Raw genomic sequence first — 22,346 nt, forward strand, 5'->3', positions numbered from 1 at the left:
CTACTGCCTTCCTCCACTTTACATCCTCAATATTAAGCTTTAGCCACTTGTTTCTGCCCTATCTCAGTATTTTCTGTGAATCTTTTTTCAAAATTGAATGTAACAAGTGACAATGTGGGTTTTACCATAGTACAAAACCTCAGCTAAATGCTGCTACAGGGCAAGATCAGTAACCAAGAAAAAAAAAACAGAGCTATGTGACCAGATGACACAAACCACTGTTGGTGAAATTCAGCAGCAAGCTCTGCCTGAACTCTGAGGTCAAGTCCTGGGTTTTCTTAATTGAGCAATATAGTAAAGTGTCATATTTTCAGATTACTTCTATCTCTGCATATAGTTTAAATGGTCTTATAAATCTGGTTCTACTGATTCCAGGTTTTTTTAATCTACTTCAGATTCTGTCATCACAAGTCTGAATTCCCCTCCAGAAATCATACACGGAAATCAGTTTTGGCAGTTTGAGATTCTGAAATGATGTGAAAGAACGCTTTCTGTGAGAAAGTCTCCTTTCTGCGAGAACAATGCTTTTTCCATTTCTTAATGCTATGATTTAAAACTACCACTTCATGACTTTACACGCTGGGTGCACACTCCACCAGCACGAGTTTTCCAAACCATCAGACTTCATTCAGTCTGAACATTCTCAGAGGCTGGTAAAAGCAACGTATACACAGTGCTAACATTATCTTGCATTACCCTGCGACAATCTGCTTCTCCAGAAGCTGAAGATCTTGAACAGGTTCACAGAATCACCATTTAGTTCTTAAAAAAAAAAAAAAAAGAGGCCAAGATATGAAGTATGTTTTATTTTATTAAACCTCTCAAGGTGTTTGGGTTTTTTATCGGATTCTTCAAGCTGGTACTTGCTGATACAATGTCTCACGGTGGTTGGTTTCAGGATCCAGACAACTATAAATAAAAAGTTAAGAGCTTTTAGAAAGGTTTTAGCACTGAAAATCTGAAATTCAAAGTTTATAGACATGACAAGTTAATTTATCTGATAGTTTTAATGCCAGACAGATATTAATAGCTGAAATAATTTGCTTAATTTTATTCAGACAAGATTACTTAAAGATGCCTTCAAACACAACAGCTTGACTGTTTAACAAGCAGGTAACAAGTTGTTCCATCTCAAGGAACTCAGAACAGCACCAGCAATTATTTTTTCAGTAGCTTGAAAGAGTCTGGTACCTGGCTGGCAATAAAAAAAAAAAATTTAGTTTATGAAACTCACTTCATCTGCACCCTGTCTCAAGCTTAGGTTCAGAGGGCGCACACCACCTATTTTATTTGCAAGTCAGCCTGACTCATCCTGCACAAGTGTTCTGTACCAGGTATGGAATCATACATAGCTGAAATGCATCAAATTCCTTTAGCGGTTAAAATTCTTAAATAATCCCCAAAATCCTTGTACTCAACTTCAGTAACAGATGTACATACACAATGTTAAACAGTTGTCCTTGCTAAATTGACCTTTGTTTACAAGCATTTACACACAAACCACACAGAAGACCTTTATATATAAATTATGTGCTCATCACTTTTTTTTATTCAAGTCAGGGTCCAACCAGGAGGAACATTAAACTAAAGAAAGTCTTCTCTGTGAATAGCTATAAACCGGTCTGTCATGCTACATCAGCTGGTTTTAAATTCTCAGTCACCATCATAAGCAGCATGCACAGCACAGAATACAGCACTTGAGAGTTCGTATTTCTCCATACAGTAGCATAATACCAAGTTGATGAGAGATGGCAAGCTGTCCTCAAGAGACCTAACAAAATTTAAGTTTTGTGATACCTCTTATAATGCCTTTTACAAGCACAACTGCATCCCTGTTTGGAATCTGCTTAACCACAGCCCTGTTAAAGCAGGTAAGGCTGTCAAGTCCAGACTGAGTAACCGTCTCTACACAAAGATGTACGATCTGCATAAGATGATACCAACCTATTACAAGTTTTACTCATCTGCCTGCTGTACTGTTCCTTTCTCGGAGACATAGATACCATCCAAGAATTTCCTGATATCCTTGTTCTTGACTGTAGTGGCTTGCTGGATCAAGGCAGCTGCAGACAAAGCAAGGCCATTAGCACAAAGCAAGAGGTCCAAGCCAACAGGTAGCCTTTGTTTACTCTCCAATATTTCAACTAACATATGAAACTGTCACCCAGAGAATGGAATTACCAACTTGAAACCCTGGCAGTTCTAATGAAAACAGAATGCATTTCATTGAGCCTGTCTTGGCAACTCAGGGCAGTGAGTTTATTACTGCACACTTGGTACAACTGAAAAGCTGAAAAGTTTGGTGCCAAAAAGGCCATCAATACTGACTCAAAAAAAGGTTGTGTCAACTTGTAAACACATCTCTAAGTTTAGAAAAAGCTTAAGAAACTATGAAAAGCAATTGCGGTGACTAGAGGACAAAAAATTCTGAGCTGTTGTTTACCTCAGGGTGTAAGAAAAACACAGTTTGCTAAGCTGACATCTTCATATCAAAGTGGCCATATCATTTTATCTTCCCACACATCTACATCACAAACCTGAATTGGAGACCAGTTCGATGTCATTCCCTTCAAGGATCAGCTCATCTTTCTGGGCTTGAGATACTGCACAGGATACACCTACAGAAAGGAAAACGCACAATCGACATCTTTGGTGAGATGTTAAGCATAGTAAAGAAACAGTACTCGTGTCCTGTCCCAATTTACAGGTTCAGAAAGCAGTATTCTGGGCAATAATTAACTTTGTTAAAAGAGTCCCCCAAATCCTTTCAAGGATTGTCCTCCCTCACACAGTTTCAGCACACAAAGATTAGTGCATGTCATGCTCTGCACTGAAAGCGACTAAGTGATACCTCTACTTAAATGTTACTACATTACAGCATTAATCACCAACACTGTATATAAGCCAGAGATTTAGCCAGCATGGCTTCGTCAGCTAGGTGGTGCCATTTTCCATATTCTCATGTCTATTAAGACAAAACTGGATTAAACCTAATAAAGAGTCATTAAAAAAAGCATGCCCCTGACATGTCAAGCACCATGCTCACGCTAGCAACACTGCAAATACTTACACGGGGTAAACACTAGGACATTCAAGAGTCTAACAGGCAACTTTCATTTGCAAGAAGAATAACCCAAGTACATGTTTGTAATTTGATATATTTAGTCAATAGATGTTAGATTTTAAGCCAGCACTTTAGTATCTTTGAAGTAAATGCTGACTCACAAAAATCAAACCACCCTTAATATCCCACAGTAAATCAAAGACACCATAAGTAACTCTGCACTGTATCTACCAGTGGTTTTGGACAAGTCTGATGCTTTCATCTAAAGCCACCCCAAAACACCATCAGTCACACTAAATATTCTTACCCATACCTTCACCAGAAGTGGTACTATCAAAAAAATTGATATGGGAAGTTTTCCCTACAGTCTTAAGGTAACTGTGTTTACGGCATGTTTTGCATCCTCCTTTTGAACTTTAACAAGCTCCATCAAATGCCTGCTCTGCTAGACATCTTGCTAAAACTCCAAACATGGAAGACGTAAAACCCACAACTAAGATAATTTTGAGGTTTATCATATGTGCTCCTAGACAATCAGGAAATTCAAAATACGAGAACACTCAAAGACCAAAAATGTGATGTGGTGTGAGACTAGTTCATTTACAATGTTTAAAACACAAATCTAGAATTGAGCATGCACAGTTTACGAACTACAAACACTGTCAAGATCTCACTATGATGAAAGGGAACACCGGGCTCCTTGTAACTCATATTACAACATCTAGCTCTAACTAGTTATCAGCTATGAGCTATCTGTCATTACTAAAAATAAATTACAAAAACATTATTAATAATAAATCTAAATAGCGGCAAAGATATCATAAGATTACATAAATCCAGACAGGCAAATGCTGCTTCAACAATCATTCACCATCTCCTGTTATCGGTGCCAGTACCCAAAGAAAATCATTTAGAAATCCTAGTTAGAAATAGCAAAGTACATCTCCAGATATGCTCACCTGGCCTCATACGCACTCTGCGAATGTACTTCTCTCCCAAGAAGTTTCGGATTTCAACAAGTGAGCCATTATCCTGTATAACTACATTGATGGGGAAGTGAGCGTACACTGACCTCATCTTGTAACGAAAGCCCTAGGATAAAGGACATCAGATATTGGAAGCAGAATGCATCCAAAGGTAAAACAGATGCGTACAGCTTACTGAAGATATCTAAAACCAAAATATAATGAAAATAGTTTCTTAACAAGGGCAAGCCACTGAGCCCAAGAGACATCCAGAGTTTATTGTTCATGCTTTCTTCCACCTGCAGAACTTGTTTGACAGCACATGCAAGGAAAAAAAGAGACACAGAGAGAGAAAGCTACATCTTGGATGTTTACAAAAGCTCTCACTAAAGTAAAAGGCTATCGCTGTCAGTTACAAAAATGACACGAGTTATCCTACTTCAAAATAAAACTCACCAGTGTAACACCCTTGATCATGTTCTGTACATGGCTGCAAATTGTGCGAACTGTCGCCAGCTCCTTTCTGTTACCCCACCACTTGTCAACACGTAGCTGTATTAAAAAAAATAAACAGAATTAACAAAGCTTTCAGCTACACTTCAAAACTAGAAGTGAAATGTTTTTGTGACAAACTAAGAGTGAGAAGCTCAGGTAAACGTCTTAAAAGCCCTCCTAACAAAAGCACAAAGATATTCTGTTTCTTTGAAAGACTATTAAAAGCCCACCTAGCTCAAGTCTTTTAAGTCTTCACCTCCAAACATATGAGAAATATTTTTTTTCTGTATTTCATGACTAACAAATCTTCCAAGAAGCTGTGATAGATATTCTGACATCTTAAGCTGAAAGATGTTTTATCAAATACTAAACACTGAACAGGTCGTTCCGAAGTCAGTCTCCTAGGCATTATCTATGAACTTTTTATTCAAACACTGTGTGGGGGTCCAGTGTTTTAATGAAACACTAGATACATGTGAAAAAGTAGCTGAAATCAGCCACTCTTCCCCTTTTTTTGTAGTTTTTAAGATGGTACAAAAATATTATGCATTTATTTAGAAAACATCTGCTTTCCTGATGTAACTTGCCAAATCTGGGAATTAAATTAGGAATTTAGTTTTATTTAGCTAAAACTAGCCAGTTTATAAAACACAGCATGTAACGATCAATCCCCTTCCCAGTAACTACAAAACAAAATCCATCAACAAATTTACTCCAACATATCACAGCACTTTCCACAGTTCCCAAGTAGGTCCCAAGGCCCCATGAGACCAGCCTCTTTCAGAAAACACAGAAACAAGCGAAAAATTAAACAACTTATCTGCAGCTAAAAATTTTGGTTCAATTTCCTGCACTACCAAGAAGTTTTAAAGCTACCTATAAAGCTACCCTCCCTCTCTGGGCAGAGAAACGACCTCCGCAGCACTCACCTTCTTGTGTTTCTTTCCCAGGAGGGAGAGCTCCACATTGATGTGGTTGAAATCCCTTCGCAAAGTTCCTCTGGGGCCCTTTACAATGACTGTCCGGCCCTTCAGTGAAACACTGACTGGAAATCAAAGGCAGACGCACGTTAACCGGCTGCGGGGTCAGCACCACAAAACGCCTTCCAAACGCACGCTCAGACGTACCTTGCTCGGGGATGTCAACGGTCTGGTTGCTGAGAATGGTCTTCATTCTACAAAGGACAACCGAAAGGAGCTGCAGACTCTCAAGGCAAGGCCCTTTCTCCACACCCTTTCCGCTCCCCCCCGGCACGTACCCCGGAACGCGCAACTACGGAGCGCCGACCCGATGCCCCCACCCCGTTTGCCACCGCTGAACGGCCACGGCGCCGGGCTCCGCTTCCAACACTGACACGTCCCGCCCAGGCCCTAGAGAAGCGGCGAGAAACGGCGGCCTCAGCGCTCAACTCCACAGCGGGGCCCAGCGCGGGCCCAGAACCGCCGGGGGAGGGGGGACAGGGGAAGGCGCCAGCCCGGGGCTTCCCTCCCGCAGGACTTGGGACAGGACGCGGCGGCTCGGCCCGGCGCCGTCCCGGGAGGCTGCCCGCGCCCGGGCGGGGCGCTCGGGGGGCTGCCCGCGGTGGATGGCCCTGGATGCCGCCACCGACTCGCGCCTCACCTCGCAGCGGGCAGAGCGAAAAGAGGCAGCGTTTGACGTCATCACGTACTTGTAGCCGCTCCGGCCCCTTGACGTCATCACGCCAAGGTAGCCGTCAAAGAGACAAAAGTAGCCGAGGCCCGATGCGCGTGAGCTGATTGAGGTGGCCGAGCGCCGAGAGGACCGATCGGGCCGGCCAGGCGAGCCGGGCCGGCTGCTTCGCGGGCGCCGCCATGTCGCTGCTGCCGCGGGGCCGCTGCCGCGGGGCCGCCGCTTCCACGGCCGCCCGGCGGCTGCTGCTGGGGCCCCAGGGACGGGTGAGTCAGCGCCGTGTCAGGGCCGTGTGCCGCAGGGGGTGCCGGACAGCGAGCTGCCAAGCGTTCGGGGGCGGGCGTTGCGGCTCGGCAGAAAGGAGACCTCGGGACGGTCCCCCGGTGAGGGGACGGGGCGCGTCGTGGCGGCATAAGGCGCTGCCGTTGTCCGAGCTCCTCTCTTGACGGCTGCGAGCCGCCTGGCCGGGCCGTGGGGCGTGACGGCGGTGGTTCACCGCGGGCCGAGCCCGGGAAGGGCCGTCCCCAGCCCCGCGGCGGCGGTGTTGGGGCGCGAGGCAGCCGGGGAGCTGCTCTGCCCGCGCGCACACAGGCGCTCTCGGCGGACGGCGCGGCGGAGCCCGTCCGCTTCCAGCCCCGCTTCCGAGAGCCCGCCTTGCGCTGCGTTTCCGTCGGAATAACCTCCCTCCCTAACTGACTCGGCAGCGAACGGTTAATCCTCTCGGCGTCTTGTTTTTCAGCCCCGAAATCTCAAATTAATCCGTACAATGTTACCTATATCCAAAAGCTATGTAACTTAGTTTGGTATTGAAGTGTTTTGGAAGAGATCATGCTTTATGTCTGTTTCACGTGCCTGAAAATGAGTAAGAGAATTATATCCTTATCTTAAAAGCAATGGGGAAAATGCTTACACAAAGTGTACATTAGCCACCAAAAGGACAAGTAGTTATTTACTATATAATGCTAGTATGTTTATAATTCCATAAATTACAGTGTTGCTTCTTTTAGGTCTCTGGGAGCCATGTGTGTCACCAGTACAGAACATCAGGTTCTTTGCCAGAGGAAAAAAAAGAGTTTCTGCAAAATGGACCAGACTTACAAGACTTTGTATCTGGAGATTTGTCAGACAAGAGCGCGTGGGCTGAGTATAAAGGCAATTTAAAGCGTCAGAAAGGAGAAAGGTAATTGTGATTTTAAACAACTGTAGTTGCTTCCATGCGGTATCTTGCATGTTTAGTATTAACCACAAAATGTATACAATGTATTTTTATTAAATTCTGTCATACTGGCTTGCCAATTTCATAATTTTTCAAGAAAGAACAAACACATTAACTTCAAATGCGTAACAAAACATAAAGACACGGTGGTATTTTCTCACCTGAGTGCCTGTGCTGGGCTGTATTAAATTACAAATATACGTCAGTAGGTGAGTGTACCCTACTTTGGTGTTGAAAAATATTCTTGATAGAGTAAAACAAAAAATGAAGACTAAATTAAAAAAATGCTTAAAACACCCATATTTCCAGATACAAATTTGATCAGACTTAGTGCTAGCTGTGTAACATACACTGCCACTAATTCTTGCAGTCTCCAGTGCGGCACTATTAAATCCCACCGGTACAGTTAACAGTTTTAAACCTTCCAATGACAACAAACTCCTACTCTTGAATGTTGAGATGATGGTAAACATGGAAGAGAGAAGTCCGTTATGACTATGATTGATGTTAATATTGGTTGCTGAGTTGCGTCAGTTTTCAAGGAACCTTTTCTGGTTGGTATCTGTAACAAATTAAAGTGGATCTATGAAATTAATGGAAGCTTACCATGTAAATAACTTATTAATTTTTATGTTTGCTTTATGTTATTCAGGCTGCGACTTCCTCCATGGCTGAAAACAAAGATTCCCATAGGAAAGAACTACAATAAACTAAAGAATACCTTGAGAAATTTAAATCTTCATACGGTAAATCTAGTACCAACCAAGTTTTCCTGTAGAAATAAGGCATTTTTTACAGACAGAGAATTATTTTTTGTGGAGGACAGGTAGAAACCATGTCTTGCATGATCTTCAATGCTGAAACCAAGCCCAATGCTGATCCTTTTTGCCAGCAGTGAATTTTACCCGTAAAGAATGAAGGCAAATCCAACAGAGTATTTAATGTTTTTCCTGCTGTGATTTTAAATACTAGGGTTTACTACTTGCAACACCAAAGAGATCAGAAGATGCTATGTGTGACTGTTTTTAATGGAAACACACACAATTTCAGCGTTACATACATGTTTTGCATGAAAAGAAATTCTGGAAATATATGTATTTCATTAAATATACCTTCCAGATGGCAAAAAGTGGTGGGTATGCATGGAGAGTATTTTCCTTTTTCTTTTTTTTGTTTTTCAGTGTAAGGTCATGCTTTGATGCATCATACATTTTGTGAACATTTTATCAATTTTTAAATTTAAATTGTTAGTGACAATCTGTTCTAATTAATAAGGCAGTTACATGGTTGAGGAGTTTTCAGAGTTGTGAAGTACGGGAAGAGAGTGGTAATGGATGTCAGGAAACAATTCTTCTCTTCCTAGCTGTTCCACTGACTTCTTACAGAACAACATGTAACTCTGTTAATCTCATTTATCACAGAAGGAATTACGGGTTTTTTGTAGACTACTATTGAAATTGATCAATAATACAATTTTCAGTAACAACATTGAGAAAAGACAGGTACATTACTGTCTTTTAACTTTAGGTATGTGAAGAAGCACGGTGTCCCAACATTGGAGAATGCTGGGGAGGTGGTGAATATGCTACAGCTACAGCTACTATTATGGTAAGCCATTGACTATTTCTTAAGTATTCTATTAATGTTTGAGCTGTTTGTAGTGTATCGTTGGATCTCTGCTGTAGTGTGGGTTTATTACAAGAAATTAAATCACCATCCTCATTGTTTTGCTTAGTATTAGGATTTATCTGATCTAGCTTATGCAGCTGTTTCTCAGCTAAGCAATAGCGATGTGTACAATGTAAAGGTAGGAATGTCTTTCTTGTTTCAGCTGATGGGTGACACATGCACTAGAGGTTGCAGATTTTGTTCAGTAAAGACAGCAAAAAATCCACCTCCACTGGATCCCAAGGAGCCTTACAACACAGCAAAGGCTATAGCTGAGTGGGGCTTGGATTATGTTGTATTGACGTCTGTGGACAGGGACGGTTAGTATGTTGTCTCTCATCTCTTCCAGTCTAAGCTCTCATATGTATTACATGGGGTAAACACAGATCTCAATAAACGTTTATCACTCAGCGCAATTGTTGAGGATTGCTATTTTAAAGGAGTGGACAGTGCTGAAACTTTGGAAAGTTTCTACATATTCTTAGTATTTCTCTATATCTGGTAAAATATAACAGAAGTTACACTGTTACTAAACAACAAGAATATTACAATACTAAATATTTTATAACTCGTTTTTTGCAAAATGCATACAGATACGCCATGTTCTATTAGTTGATTAGCAAAAAAACCACCCACAAGCATTCATATACAATATCATTACAGAGCTTCCTTCCAAAAACTAAACCTGGAATATATTATACGTAACAAGCTGAAAGTTGCCTTTTTCTAAGGTTGTAGTAGCTCCTTTGTGATGACACCACACAGGTAGGGAAAACCATTGTAAAGACTGTTCAGTATACTTTGGTGGAAAGTCCAGTAGCTTCAAAGTGGCTTACAATAAAAGAGCAATAATATATATATATATCAATTTTTGTAGAACTGTTTCTCAGACCAAAAACATAAATAGATAAAGCCATTCTGTGCTGAGGCTGACAGTGAACCTAGCAGGTAAATTCGGAGTAAACATCTGAAGTCTGCCCTAGACGATCACAGTTAGACTTTGTGCAGAACAAGGCTTGGTAGAATGTCTGTTGTAAACCTTTGGCATAAGTGGTAAGATAAGACTGGGGTTTGAATGCTTTATTAGTTTGCATTTAAATTTGACTCTGTAGGTTTTTTGTGGCTTTGCTAATAAGTAAATACATTTCTTAAACTGAAAAGTTAACTGAATAATTGAAATGCTTCTAGATATGCCTGATGGTGGAGCAGAACACTTTGCAAAGACAGTCTCTCATCTGAAAGAAAGGTATGTCATTAATGTATTACTATTATTATTAGAAGTTTAGAATGTAGTACTGCATATTCAAAACTACCTTTAGCTGGATTATTCCAGCAGCCATGCAAATACAAAAGTCTGCCTTTAGCCTATCTATGTCCCCTTTTTTTTTTTCCCCCCTGTTTTTCATCTTTCTTATATAATGGCCCCAAAGTATTTTGAATTTGGACGCATTTCCAGTTTAGCCCAGGCTTATTTAAAGCTAAGCACTGGATTATTTCTTTGACCATGCAGCTGGTTTACCAGGAAATGAGTACATAGTTTTGAGGTATGTTCATTCTTGAAGCTTGGGGCTCAAACACTGGATTTAGATAACAGTGTCACCACATTACAACAGAAGTCAGGTTTCTCTTTCAGCAGTGATCAGATTGCTTTGTGTTTTCCCACAATGGCTGTTTCTAAGTCTGTGATTTTACCTTCCTACTTTCCCTAGCTGTGCCGCCTTCACTCTCTGCATCGGTGCCCTGTATGCCATTTGATAGGATACTTGTCTACCTGCAGATTTAATTTGTATAACCTCATTTAAGTCTTCATCCAGTGTATCTTGGTACTTGAAAGGTTCCTGCAGTTTTCCCCACCTGCCTTTCTGAGCTGAATTCTGGCTCCTGTACACCAAGATTAGATTCCAGGGCAATAATGGAGAGTCTCCTATCCCAGTAGGCAGGATTATAGCTCCTCTGTATTTTGGAGCTATGATATTACACTTAGGTTAAAAATATTGATAAGTTAACCTGCAACAAAGACACACAGAAAATCACATATAAACAGTAAATGTGAGACTGTTGCAATGGTTTTTATATTATTTGACTTTCATTCTATTTCAGCTTACATCCAGTAAAATCAGGAATTAAACACATGGGTTTTTTTTAGAATTGTAATACAACTATTTGCAGAAATCTGTTGTTTTACAAATGTATCCTGAATTAACTTTGCATTGCTTATCAGAGCGTCATTTATTTAGTTCTGTTTTGGGGTTTTATGCTATATTGAGCTTTTTAGCAACAGTGACACAAATCCCATAGCTGTGTTCATTTTGTCTCTCCTTTTCAGGAATTCAAAAATCCTGGTAGAATGCCTAACTCCCGATTTTCGAGGGGACCTTAGGGCTGTGGAGAAAGTAGTGTTATCGGGACTGGATGTGTATGCCCACAATGTGGAGACGGTGCCAGAATTACAGAGGTAAGCAATAGCAGTATGTATAAATGGAAGCAGAAGAAAGTATAAACAGACAAGGGCTTTTGTAAAAGGACTTTTTGTGAAAGGGTTAGTTGGAGCCATCTTAATCTGGCTACTGCCATAAAAGACAGTAAAAAATGTTTCTATAAATACATTAGCAACAAAAGGAGGGCTGAGGAGAATCTGCATCCTTGATTGGATGTGGGGGGAAACATAGTGGCAAAGGATGAGGAAAAGGCTGAGGTACTTAATGCTTTCTTTGCCTCAGTCTTTAATAGTAAAACCAGTTGTTCTCTGGGTACCCAGCCCCCTGAGCTGGAAGATAGGGATGGGGAGCAGAATGAAGCCCCCACAATCCAAGGGGAAATGGTTAGCGACCTGCTACACCACTTAGACACCCACAAGCCTATGGGGCTGGATGGGATCCACCCAAGGGTACTGAGGGAGCTGGCGGAAGTGCTCACCAAGCCACTTTCCATCCTCTATCAGCAGTCCTGGCTAACCGGGGAGGTGCCAGTTGACTGGAGGTTAGCAAATGTGATGCCTATCTACGAGAAGGGCTGGGGAGCTACAGGCCTGTCAGTCTGACCTTGGTGCTGGGCAAGGTTAATGGAGCAGATCATCTTGAGTGCCATCACATGTCATGTACAGGACAACCAGGTGATCAGGCCCAGTCAGCATGGGTTTATGAAAGGCAAGTCCTGCTTGACTAACCTGATCTTCTATGACAAGGTGACCCGCTTAGTGATAAGGGAAAGGCTGTGGATATTGTTTGCCTGGACTTCAGTAAAGCCTTTGACACCATTTCCCACAGCATTCTCCTGGACAAACTGGGTGCTCATGGCTTGGGTGGGCACACTCTTCGCTGGGTAAAAAACTGGCTGGATGGGCCCAAAGGGTTGTGGTGAATGGAGTTAAATCCAGTTGGCAGCCGGTCACAAGTGATGTTCCCCAGGGCTCGGTGTTGGGGCCAGTTCTGTTTAATGCCTTTATCAATGACCTGGATGAGGGGATTGAGTGCACCCTTGGTAAGTTTGCAGCTGACAAGTTGGGCGGGAGTGTTCATCAGCTTGAGGGTGGGAAGGCTCTGCAGAGGGGTCTGGACAGGCTGGATCGATGGGCCAAGCCCAAGTGCTGAGTCCTGCACTTGGGTCACAACAACCCCATGCAACGCTACAGGCTTGGGGACGAGTGGCTGGAAAGCTGTCCCACAGAAAAGGACCTGGGGGTGCTGGTTGACAGCCGGCTGAATATGAGCCAGCAGTGTGCCCAGGTGGCCAAGAAGGCCAACGGCATCCTGGCCTGTATCAGAAATGGTGTGGCCAGCAGGAGCAGGGAGGTGATCATGCCTCTGTACTCGGCTCTGGTGAGGCCACACCTCGAATCCTGTGTTCAGTTTTGGGCCCCTCACTCCAAGAAGGACATTGAGGCGCTGGAGCGTGTCCAGAGAAGGGCGACGAAGCTGGTGAGGGGTCTGGAGCACAAGTCTTATGAGGAGCGGCTGAGGGAGCTGGGGTTGTTCAGTCTGGAGAAGAGGAGGCTGAGGGGAGACCTCATCACTCTCTACAACTACCTGAAAGGAGGTTGCAGAGAGGTGGGTGTTGGCCTCTTCTCCCAAGTGATGAGTGACAGGACTAGAGCAAATGGCCTCAAGTTGTGTCAGGGGAGGTTTAGACTGGGTAGTATGAAAAATTTCTTCACTGAAGGGGTTGTCAAGCACTGGAACAGGCTGCCCAGGGAGGTGGTGGAGTCACCATCCCTGGAGGTATTTAAAAGACATGTAGACGTGGTGCTCAGGGACATGGTTTGGTGGTGGACTTGGCAGTGTTAGGTTTACCGTTGGACTCGGTGGTCTTAAGGGTCTTTTTGAACCGAAACGAGTCTGTAATTCTGTGATTTAGATCCGCGCTGAAGCTGCCGCTGCCAGTGCCGGCCGAGGCTGGGCTGACGGGGCAGGGCGAAATGGCGCGGGGCGCGCCGCCGGCCGGACCCACTCCCAGACTGCCCCGCGCGCGGCGCCGCCGCCGTGCCCGCCGCCCACCGGCAGAGGGCGCCCGCGCCGCGCCCCGCCGCGCCCCGGCCCCCGCGGCGGCCCTCGGGCGGTGTCGCCCCTCCCCGGGCCGCCGCCGCGCTGGGCCGGGGGAGCCGCGCCTCAGCCCGCCTCCTCGCCTCCGCCGTCGGGGTGCGGCTGGGCGGGGGCCGTGCGGGGCAGGGTGGCTGCAGCCGGCGCCCTGGGGCCGGGGAGCCCGGCTTTGGTGCTCAAACCAGCATTGAACGGGGGCGCGTCCTGTCGCTTGTGATGCTTGGGGGCGTTTTCAGCCGGTGTCAAACTAAACAGCTAAAACCTCTAAATTGCCCTTTTCACTTTGTAGAAACTAGCAGAACGCACCTTTCTTGGCATCTCTAACTTCTGTGCACCTCTTCATGCATTTTTTCCCCTTGTGCTGAAAATACGAAAAGGAAGGTCCGTGATCCCCGAGCCAGCTTTGAGCAATCCGTACGTGTGCTGAAGCACGCTAAAGAGGTCCAGCCCGGTGTCGTTTCTAAAACCTCCATTATGTTGGGGCTAGGCGAGACAGATGAACAAGTGTATTCCACAATGAAATGTAAGTTGGTGTTGAAATAGATGCGAAAATTCACAGGTATGAATTTTATTGTGTTGGAAAACAGTTGTAAGCATCTTTGCCTCTACTTGCAAATCATTTTGCTGATGCAGGAAATGTTTTCTAAGCTTTAGGGGGAAAAAAAAAAGTTTGGTTAAAAAAGATGGAACTTTGAAATATTTTGCCTTCATATGGCTTTCAGATTCAGTTTGACAGGTAGATCCTGTTGATTTCAATTGTAATTGTAACTATCTTTGTGTGACTGTATTAACGTTCTTATCTTTGCAATACTTAAATAATGGGCTTGCAACATAGTTGCCTTATTGTGCATTCCTTTTAGAAATAGCAGACCTGATTGTTTAAAATAATTTATTTCAGCTTACTCTGATGCAAAAAAAGGTATTATCCTTGGAGCTGTAGCATATTTTTACATTTTCATGTAAATGTATTTTCAAGAGGAGATGATTTCACAGTGATAAGTGAATACAAAGTGCTTGTAAGAAGAAATTCATAAATCCTATGGCATTTCTCCCATATCCTGAAAGAATGTCTACCTAGTACTTTACTTTATTTTGTGTACAACAACCCATATTTAGAATGCACTGTTATAGTCTAGTTTATCTGCAGCTGTCCCACAATCTGGACCATAAAATTACAGTTCCTGATTTTCCCATTCTTCCTGCCTAGCATTTCCTAGCCACAAGAATATGAAATTTCAGATTTGGTGCTACTTGTTTTCAGGCCACTTCCATGAATGTATTTGGAGACAACTGTTACCCATCACATTAATTCAGTAACTCTAATTTTGTTCCCATTCTCTGGCTATGAGTTAAAGAACATGTAAATGTGCTGATACTGAACCACAGAATCTAAACAGAAATTCCAGGGTAACAGTGAGTGTAACGCTGTAATTAAAACGCTGTTTTTTCTTCCTATTTGACATTGGGCAACCAGCCCAAGTAGCCAGAAAATATGTGGAGGTGTTCATGCAAAATCTGATTCCTCAGCCATCCCTTTGCTCAGAATAACCCACTAGCTGCAATGAACATAATTTGTCAGGCTAGCTGACTATCAGGTGTCTGGGTTTCCCTCTGTAAGTAGACTACCTGAACTCATTTGCTGTATATTGATTCTAGTATATACTGAAATTTTAGCAGACAAAGTTCATGAGATTCTGCAGGCATCAAAACTAACATACATCCTAAGTGTGTAAAACTGGCAAAAGATGTTGGCAGTTTCCCCTGATTTAGAACTATCCGCATCTCTTTGGCCTGAAGATGCTTGAAACAGCGGAGAGGTGCCAAGTGTATGTGCATGCATGCATTTTTTCTCAAATTAAGGCTCTGACCTAAAGACACAATGAAAAGCCGTAAGATAAAAAAGACAAGAGCATGTCATCTCTGCAGTGAGACATGTGAGTGCAGTCCAATGGTATTCTCTCTAGCTTTAAACTAGATAGCTCAGGTTTTGCAGCAGCGTGGAGCTCAAAATGAGATACATTGCTACTGCTCATGGAGGTTGCAAGTTCCCTTTGCTGGAGAGCAGAATGTAACCCCTGCAGGGTGCTGTGGACTGACCTTTGTTCAGACTTGGAAGGAGGGTGTTTTCTAATTGCTGACAATCCCGTGTGATCATTCTGCCACTAACAGGGAATTTTGTTTTTACAGTATTGCGGGAAGCAGATGTAGATTGTTTGACCCTCGGACAGTACATGCAACCAACAAAACGTCACCTAAAGGTAAAAATATCTTTGATTTACAGGCTGCATTATGGTCTGTACCTTGTACAGTCAAATTTCCTCTTTCTAAATTGAGGCTTGATATGCATCCTTACCTTAATTGTGGATGTTGGGAAAAATTTCCTTCCTTGTTTAACCTGATCTTCATCTGTTATGGACTCTTCACTAAAAATGACCTCAGCTATCTAATCCCTTCCATCTTCTGCAGACTTCCCACTGCTACTTGCTGCTATTAGTCGGGGAGGCAGCTGGAGCTGAGGCTTGATTCTGGAAAACAAGAGTCTCAGTGTATATCTCAAACATAACGGCTCAAGCCAGCTCCCCTTCACTATCTCATAGGCTGTCCCTTAATGGTGCCACTTCAGCTGGGGAAATAACCATTTACTTGTTCTGTAATCTGTTCAGAGCTTGAGTCTCTGTTCTGTTACTGTGTTTCACTGAAATAACTGTTAGTGAAGAGACTTGTAGGACTATTGTATTTTTTTTTTCCTAGCTTGGACAAAAAAAAGGTTTGCTTGAAAGGACCATTCAAAAATAGAGTGAAGAAAATGATAAAGCAACAACTAGAAATTAAATTCTAAACTTTTCAGCTAAATAGGAAAAGTAAATAAAATGCATTCTTTTTGTAGAAAGCAGAAAGAAAATTCAGTTTGTGACTTGACTGCTGAAAGTTTTGGAGTGTAAAATTTTGAACTTGCGATATAACTGTGTTTCATGTCACTACATGCTAGCTGTAGCCATTTCCTTTGCATTAATACCTGATCAAAATGAATTCTTTTCACTCAGGTTGAGGAATACATAACTCCTGAAAAATTTAAGTACTGGGAAAAAGTAGGAAATGATCTCGGATTCCATTACACTGCTAGTGGGCCTTTAGTGCGCTCCTCCTATAAAGCAGGTAAATTACTGAAAAGCATTAGATTCTTTAGCACATAACACTTTAAAGTTAAGACGGTGAAGTAGTATGCAACAAAGCTCACCTTAGCTCAAGGACACCTCATATAGTCATCCTTTTTAATTTTTTACACTTACTATTTTCTATAGGTCATCTAAATGCATCAGTATGACAGTAACTGGTATTTGTACAATTGCTGTGCTGCTTAAGCTAATTTTTTGCTAAACCTAGTTTGTACTATACTTAATACGTGAGGCAGGATAAAGGGTACCCAATTTGCAAGCTTTCCTTTACATTCCTTTCACTTTCCTTTTGCTCTCTACAATTACCTGAAAGGGGGTCGCAGTGAGCTAAGTGTTGGTCTCTTCTCCCAAGTGACTAGCGACAGGACAAGAGGAAATGGCCTCAAGTTGCACCAGGGGAGGTTTAGGCTGGATATTAGGAAAAATTTATTTACTGAGAGAGTGGTCAAGCATTGGAACAGGCTGCCCAGGGAAGTGGTGGAGTCACCCTCACTGGAGGTGTTAAAGGAATGTGTGGACGAGGCATTGTGGGACATGGTTTAGTGGTCATGGTGGTGTTGGGTTGATGGTTGGACTTGATGATCTTACAGGTCTTTTCCAACCTTAGTGATTCTGCCTCTTGGTCACTTCAGGGTTTAATAGGGCCCTTTGTGATGTAATTTTGTTGCTTTAGGCAGAACTTATTTACAGTGCCCTAGAAATAATTAGATACACTTAAGGCAGTGCAGAGCTATTTCATAAAATTGGGCATGAGGAAAATCAGGATTTTGGAGGTGGAGGGGTGGGTTGTTGGGTTTTGTTTGGGATTATTTTTTTTTTTACATCCTTGCAGTATGTCTTGAAAGTGCTATTGTGTAGAATTGAATTACTGTAGAATACCGGTAAGGACAATTATATTGTAGAATAGAATACTTGCATTAAATGAGAATGTGTATTGTTTTGCTTTATTCCATTGAAATACCTACAAATCATGTTGGTGATTTTTTTGCCTTTTAATTAGGTGAATTCTTCTTGAAGAACTTAGTAGAAAAAAGAAAGACAAAAGCCCTTTGAAAATGAGAGTGAACCTATTTAAAGCAACCAGCTTTAAGGATCCTTTTTTTCAGCACATAATTACACTCAGTTCCAGAAATGCAGAAGACCAGATGGTGGATGTATGAATAAACTTACTATCTGCCCAGAACACTTTTCTCTCACCAAAACACTTCACAGCATTTTACCTAATTCCTTCTGGCAAGGCTACAGCTACATAGTACTTTTAGTGTTCAGCAAAGAGGCATTAGATAAATAGAACTGATTTTGAAAGAGTGATGGAACTGAGGGGGAAGAAATGCAAGCTGAAAAAAATTGATATATTTAAGTAAACAGGTTTGATACTACCATCACTATTGCTACCGTTAGGTACTTGTAAAGATGCTAATATCAGTATCTTCTGAATTACCTGTTATTTTGTTGTATCTTACCATTATGTAACACAAGCTTGCAGGGACTCTGGGAAATAGAGGAGTTCTGAAGATTGAGTACATGATGAAGGACCATATTAGGGCTATCTTGCACCACACCAGAGAAAGTATCAGTAATACTCCTTCAAGAGATGGTATCTCTTTACCTGCATCTTAAGAAAATGAGCTGTACTATACTGTCAGCTAATGCTTTTCAGGTGCTTGCATGTCTCAAAGTGTGAGCCTTGGTAAACACAAAGTATCAAGTTGAAGAAAACAAGAGCCCTTTTTGGCAAGACAATTAACCTTGTGTAGATACCATGTAATTTAAACTGTATGGAAAAAAATCAGAGTTGCCATAACAGCCTTAGTAGAGCCACCCCTAATTTGGTTATATGACTGTAACAAACCCTACTGAGTTGCACAGGTGCTTCTTCAGTTTTGGGTATGCAGAACTGCTGCTATTCTGTACTGTGCTTCTCCACAGGTATTGTCATACCATTAAAGGAAACTTAAAAACCCAGTCTAACAAACAGTGTCGTGGTTGTGTTTGATTGGTCTGGTTACCTGCCCCCTCAAGACCTGGTCTGGCTGTTAAATCTGAAGGCAGAGAAGTGAACTGCACCATGGATGAAATGTGAAATCCATTACACAGGGTACTAAGCTCAAGCAGAAATAAAAGCATGGCTTAGGGTATACTAGCAGCTGTAAGTTCTTCTCTTTACAGTCATGGTAGTTCAAAGTGCTTCTCTCCCTAATAATTCTCAGTTGTCTATGGACATTAGATACAGGTTTTGAAGTGGTTTAAGCTGTATCTTTGTGAAGTTACTTGGGAAACATGCCAGGAATTTGTTATCTGGTCCCAAACTCTTATCATGGAAGTAATCCTATGGCTGGCTATAGCACTTGTCTAAATTACTGTAGTCTATACAAAGAAGAGTGAACCCTCTGCCACCCTCAGCAAGATGACAGAAGTAAGGCAGCTAATTAGCAAGTTAATATACAGGAGAAAGTTGGTATTGTCATGAACAACAAAAATCAAATTGTACCACTGAGGCCAGTGATGGACAACTGACACTTCACAAAATGAAGTATAGCAATATTAAAGCATTATGAAGACAAATAGTCTTAAGCCAGAAGGAATGCACTAATTAAACAGTATAATGGAAGTGTAAATTAAGGGAAGAGAAACCTGAGCCATGAAGAACAGAGAAACAGAAGTCTTAATAGCTGTACTTTGTAAAGGCAGAGAGGAGGGCAAGGCTTTTTTAAATTAAAAAATATTAAATTTTAAAATAATAATAAATTTTAATTAAAAAAAAAAAAAGACGACTGACCACTAGTCTTGGAAAGACCAAGCATACGTTGAGCCAAAAAATGCCCTGCTTCAGCTGAAGTACACTGAATACCAGAGCAGTGGAAGGTTATCAACTATGGTAAGGAACTTCCAATATTCCCTCCACAGCAGCAGGCAGGGAGGGGTGCAACATTAACTCCAGGACACCCACAGATTTAACAGCTGCCAGCCTTTATTAGAGGTCCTACTATAAATAATGGGTTTGACTTGCCTACAGAACAGATTTAACAGAGTGTAACTATAGCTTTTGCCAAGTTACTGCTCTTTCAGCATATCAACACCAGAAATACAGAAAAAGCAATTTTGAGCCATACAGCTATTATCAAACTGGACAAGAGGACAGTACACAGTAATTATCCATGACTTCTTTACAGTGAGAGAAAGAACATTGGACTGTGTTTCCAGAAGCATTATTTCATGTTAGAATTATTTTATTAATTGCTTCTGGGTGGTTTGGAAGATGATCTCACACTTTTATGCAACTGTCTGCCAGCTAGTACCAAGTTTCAGAAACTACGTAAGCTGTTTTCTAACTGCATGTTTTGCTCTGGTTTCTGAGGAAAGCAGTCACATTTTGACTTCATAGATGTTTTGTTTCTTTTTAATAGTCTTTAAGGACCTCTCACAATTTGTACTATAAAAATGACAAGTCTTAAAGTGCTTTTCCTAGTTAAGAAATCCTGCTTTTACAGCCATCTTCCTTCCCTATTGCCCATTCAGTTTTTCCATAACTGTATGTTAAAGCACCAAACTCTCACAGAACTCCTGGTTATAAATTCAGCACAGGTTTCATGACTGTATCAATTTTGTTTCCAATGAAGCTTCATGTTTAGTGACATTTTCTTTTTGTATGTCAATCACTTCATTCTGTCAGTTTGTTTCACAAAACAGCCATAAAATATTTTAAGAAACATTAAACTTCCTTGCAATCAGGAAAGTAAACTGAGTTTTGGGAATATGATTTCAAGTTGACACAGACACTTTAAAAAAAATGAATAGTCTTTTTTTAGCACCATTACATCAATCTACTACACTGCGTGAAACATAATTAAATGTTATGCAGCTCACTAGAGAACTGTTGCATCTTCCAGTGACTTCCAGTCTTTAGGTTAAATTAAAGCCAGGTTGTTAATTTAAGAAGTTTTAAATTTTTTCCTACTTGATCAATAATTAATATTTGTGTCCCCTTCATTTAAAAAGAAAGTGTCAAGTATTTATGCTTCTTTACTACAAGATGTGGCAACTTAAAGATGTTCAATTTGCAATAGAAATTCTCAGCTTGGAATAGAAAAAGCAAGTAATGAAAACTGACTCCAGTATTCCTAAAGCAATCAGATAACACATTATGCTTTCCTCCATTCCTTTACAATTAATTTCAAACTTCAGCTGTTGAGCAAGATTATAGCCCTACTGTAAATTCCAGATCAACAGAAGAACCTCAAGTGATAGAGAGGTGTAAACTTGTTGGCCAGTACAAAAATCTCACCACTAACTGTTCCTATACTAACTAGTCTTGGTCAAAAATGTGCTTGTTCTATTCACTTGCAATATTCTTGGCTATCCTATGCCTGGAACCAGACTAGTTTTAGCTGCACAAAGGGTTGAACACAGATAGACAAAAGAAAAACAGTACATCTTGCCTGGCATTTACAATTTGTCTATGCACATCTTAAGACTTAATTTATGCAGTCCGTATCATACTATTCATAGGCTTGTATTAAAGCTGGATTTGCTTCAGCTATTGTATTCACATTTTTGCAGTAAAAAGCAGTGTTACTGTGGGACTACATTTTATTAAGAACCCCGTAAAAAAGCATTTCAGAGCACAGGAGTCCATCACTCATATTACACAACTCTCATCAAGAATTACATGCTGTAAGATCCCATAGACAAAGACTCAAGAGCATTAAAACCCATCTCTTACATGCACTACTCAAGCCTTCAAAGCAAGAATGCAAGTCATCCCCAATTCTTATTTCCCTGGCAACCATACTCTAAAGATGATGGCTTATGATTCACAGTGCTGCAAAAGATTCCAAAGCTTGTTCTTTTGGCCTGTGGTAAGGTTCTCTTGCATATGTGCAAGGTAAGTATTTCAGTATCCTGAAGGCATGCACCAATAGCTGTTCAGACTGGATTCATCCCACAATCCCAGTGTCCCACTAAAAGAATGCAGCCACCAGGAAACTGAATAAGCCGACACTCCAAGAAAGCAAGTACAAGTTTTACCCCTCGTTCCTCTTCAGAAAGGATCTGCCACTCCCCCTTTCCTAAGGAAGGGGAGTTAGAGTGATCCCACTATAATGAACTTTCCCATTCTTTATCATGTTTACAATTAAACCACAAATCACTGTCCAGGCTTCAACTAAGCCTGTAGAAGAAACAGAATAGGAATAGGGGTACAGCACCTAGTTCCTCCGTCTCCTTGGGACGGCATGTGAAAAGCCACTGGAAGCCTCAGGAACAACAACCAACCTTATAGCTCTTGCAGACTCCTAACAGGAGCAACGCTTCACCCAGGAGTTTTTAACGGTTCATCCATCCACTTCAAACTGATGAGGACAGGTCCCATACAGAGACATTACTATTACAGCTGTGTGCAAGTTTCTGAAAAGCATCCTGATTTTCTGAAGCGTCTACTCACACTTCCTATTACAATGAGCCCTGAAGCAGTGCTGTGCTACTCTGAACATAATTTGGAACAAGAGAGCCTTTGAGCACAGCTTGTCAGTACCCTCTTCTTAATCCCCAAGGAGAAATTACCAGCTTGCCCTCCCA

The 22,346-nt window shown here is 41.8% G+C and overlaps 2 protein-coding genes across 2 annotated transcripts; one reads left to right on the top strand and one right to left on the bottom strand.

The window, feature by feature from the left end:
- Positions 1 to 791: 791 nt before the first annotated feature.
- Positions 792 to 6,168, bottom strand: RPL9 (ribosomal protein L9). Its single transcript, XM_059817793.1, has 8 exons — positions 6,145 to 6,168; positions 5,652 to 5,698; positions 5,454 to 5,569; positions 4,486 to 4,581; positions 4,024 to 4,156; positions 2,538 to 2,618; positions 1,945 to 2,063; positions 792 to 909 (listed from the first exon to the last, which is right to left on the bottom strand). The coding sequence occupies exons 2-7, from the start codon at positions 5,695 to 5,697 to the stop codon at positions 1,957 to 1,959; spliced, it is 579 nt and encodes a 192-aa protein (XP_059673776.1). The 5' UTR covers position 5,698; positions 6,145 to 6,168; the 3' UTR covers positions 792 to 909; positions 1,945 to 1,956.
- A 188-nt stretch (positions 6,169 to 6,356) lies between these two features.
- Positions 6,357 to 19,475, top strand: LIAS (lipoic acid synthetase). The gene is made up of 11 exons (XM_059817576.1): positions 6,357 to 6,440; positions 7,182 to 7,354; positions 8,043 to 8,136; positions 8,918 to 8,998; positions 9,222 to 9,378; positions 10,247 to 10,304; positions 11,385 to 11,513; positions 13,971 to 14,116; positions 15,781 to 15,851; positions 16,638 to 16,749; positions 17,770 to 19,475. Exons 1-11 carry the CDS (start codon positions 6,357 to 6,359, stop codon positions 17,820 to 17,822), a joined length of 1,158 nt encoding a protein of 385 aa, XP_059673559.1. The 3' UTR covers positions 17,823 to 19,475.
- The last annotated feature ends 2,871 nt before the right edge of the window (positions 19,476 to 22,346 follow it).

The sequence above is a fragment of the Gavia stellata genome, chromosome 5 (assembly GCF_030936135.1).
Source record: "Gavia stellata isolate bGavSte3 chromosome 5, bGavSte3.hap2, whole genome shotgun sequence".
NCBI lineage: Eukaryota > Metazoa > Chordata > Aves > Gaviiformes > Gaviidae > Gavia > Gavia stellata.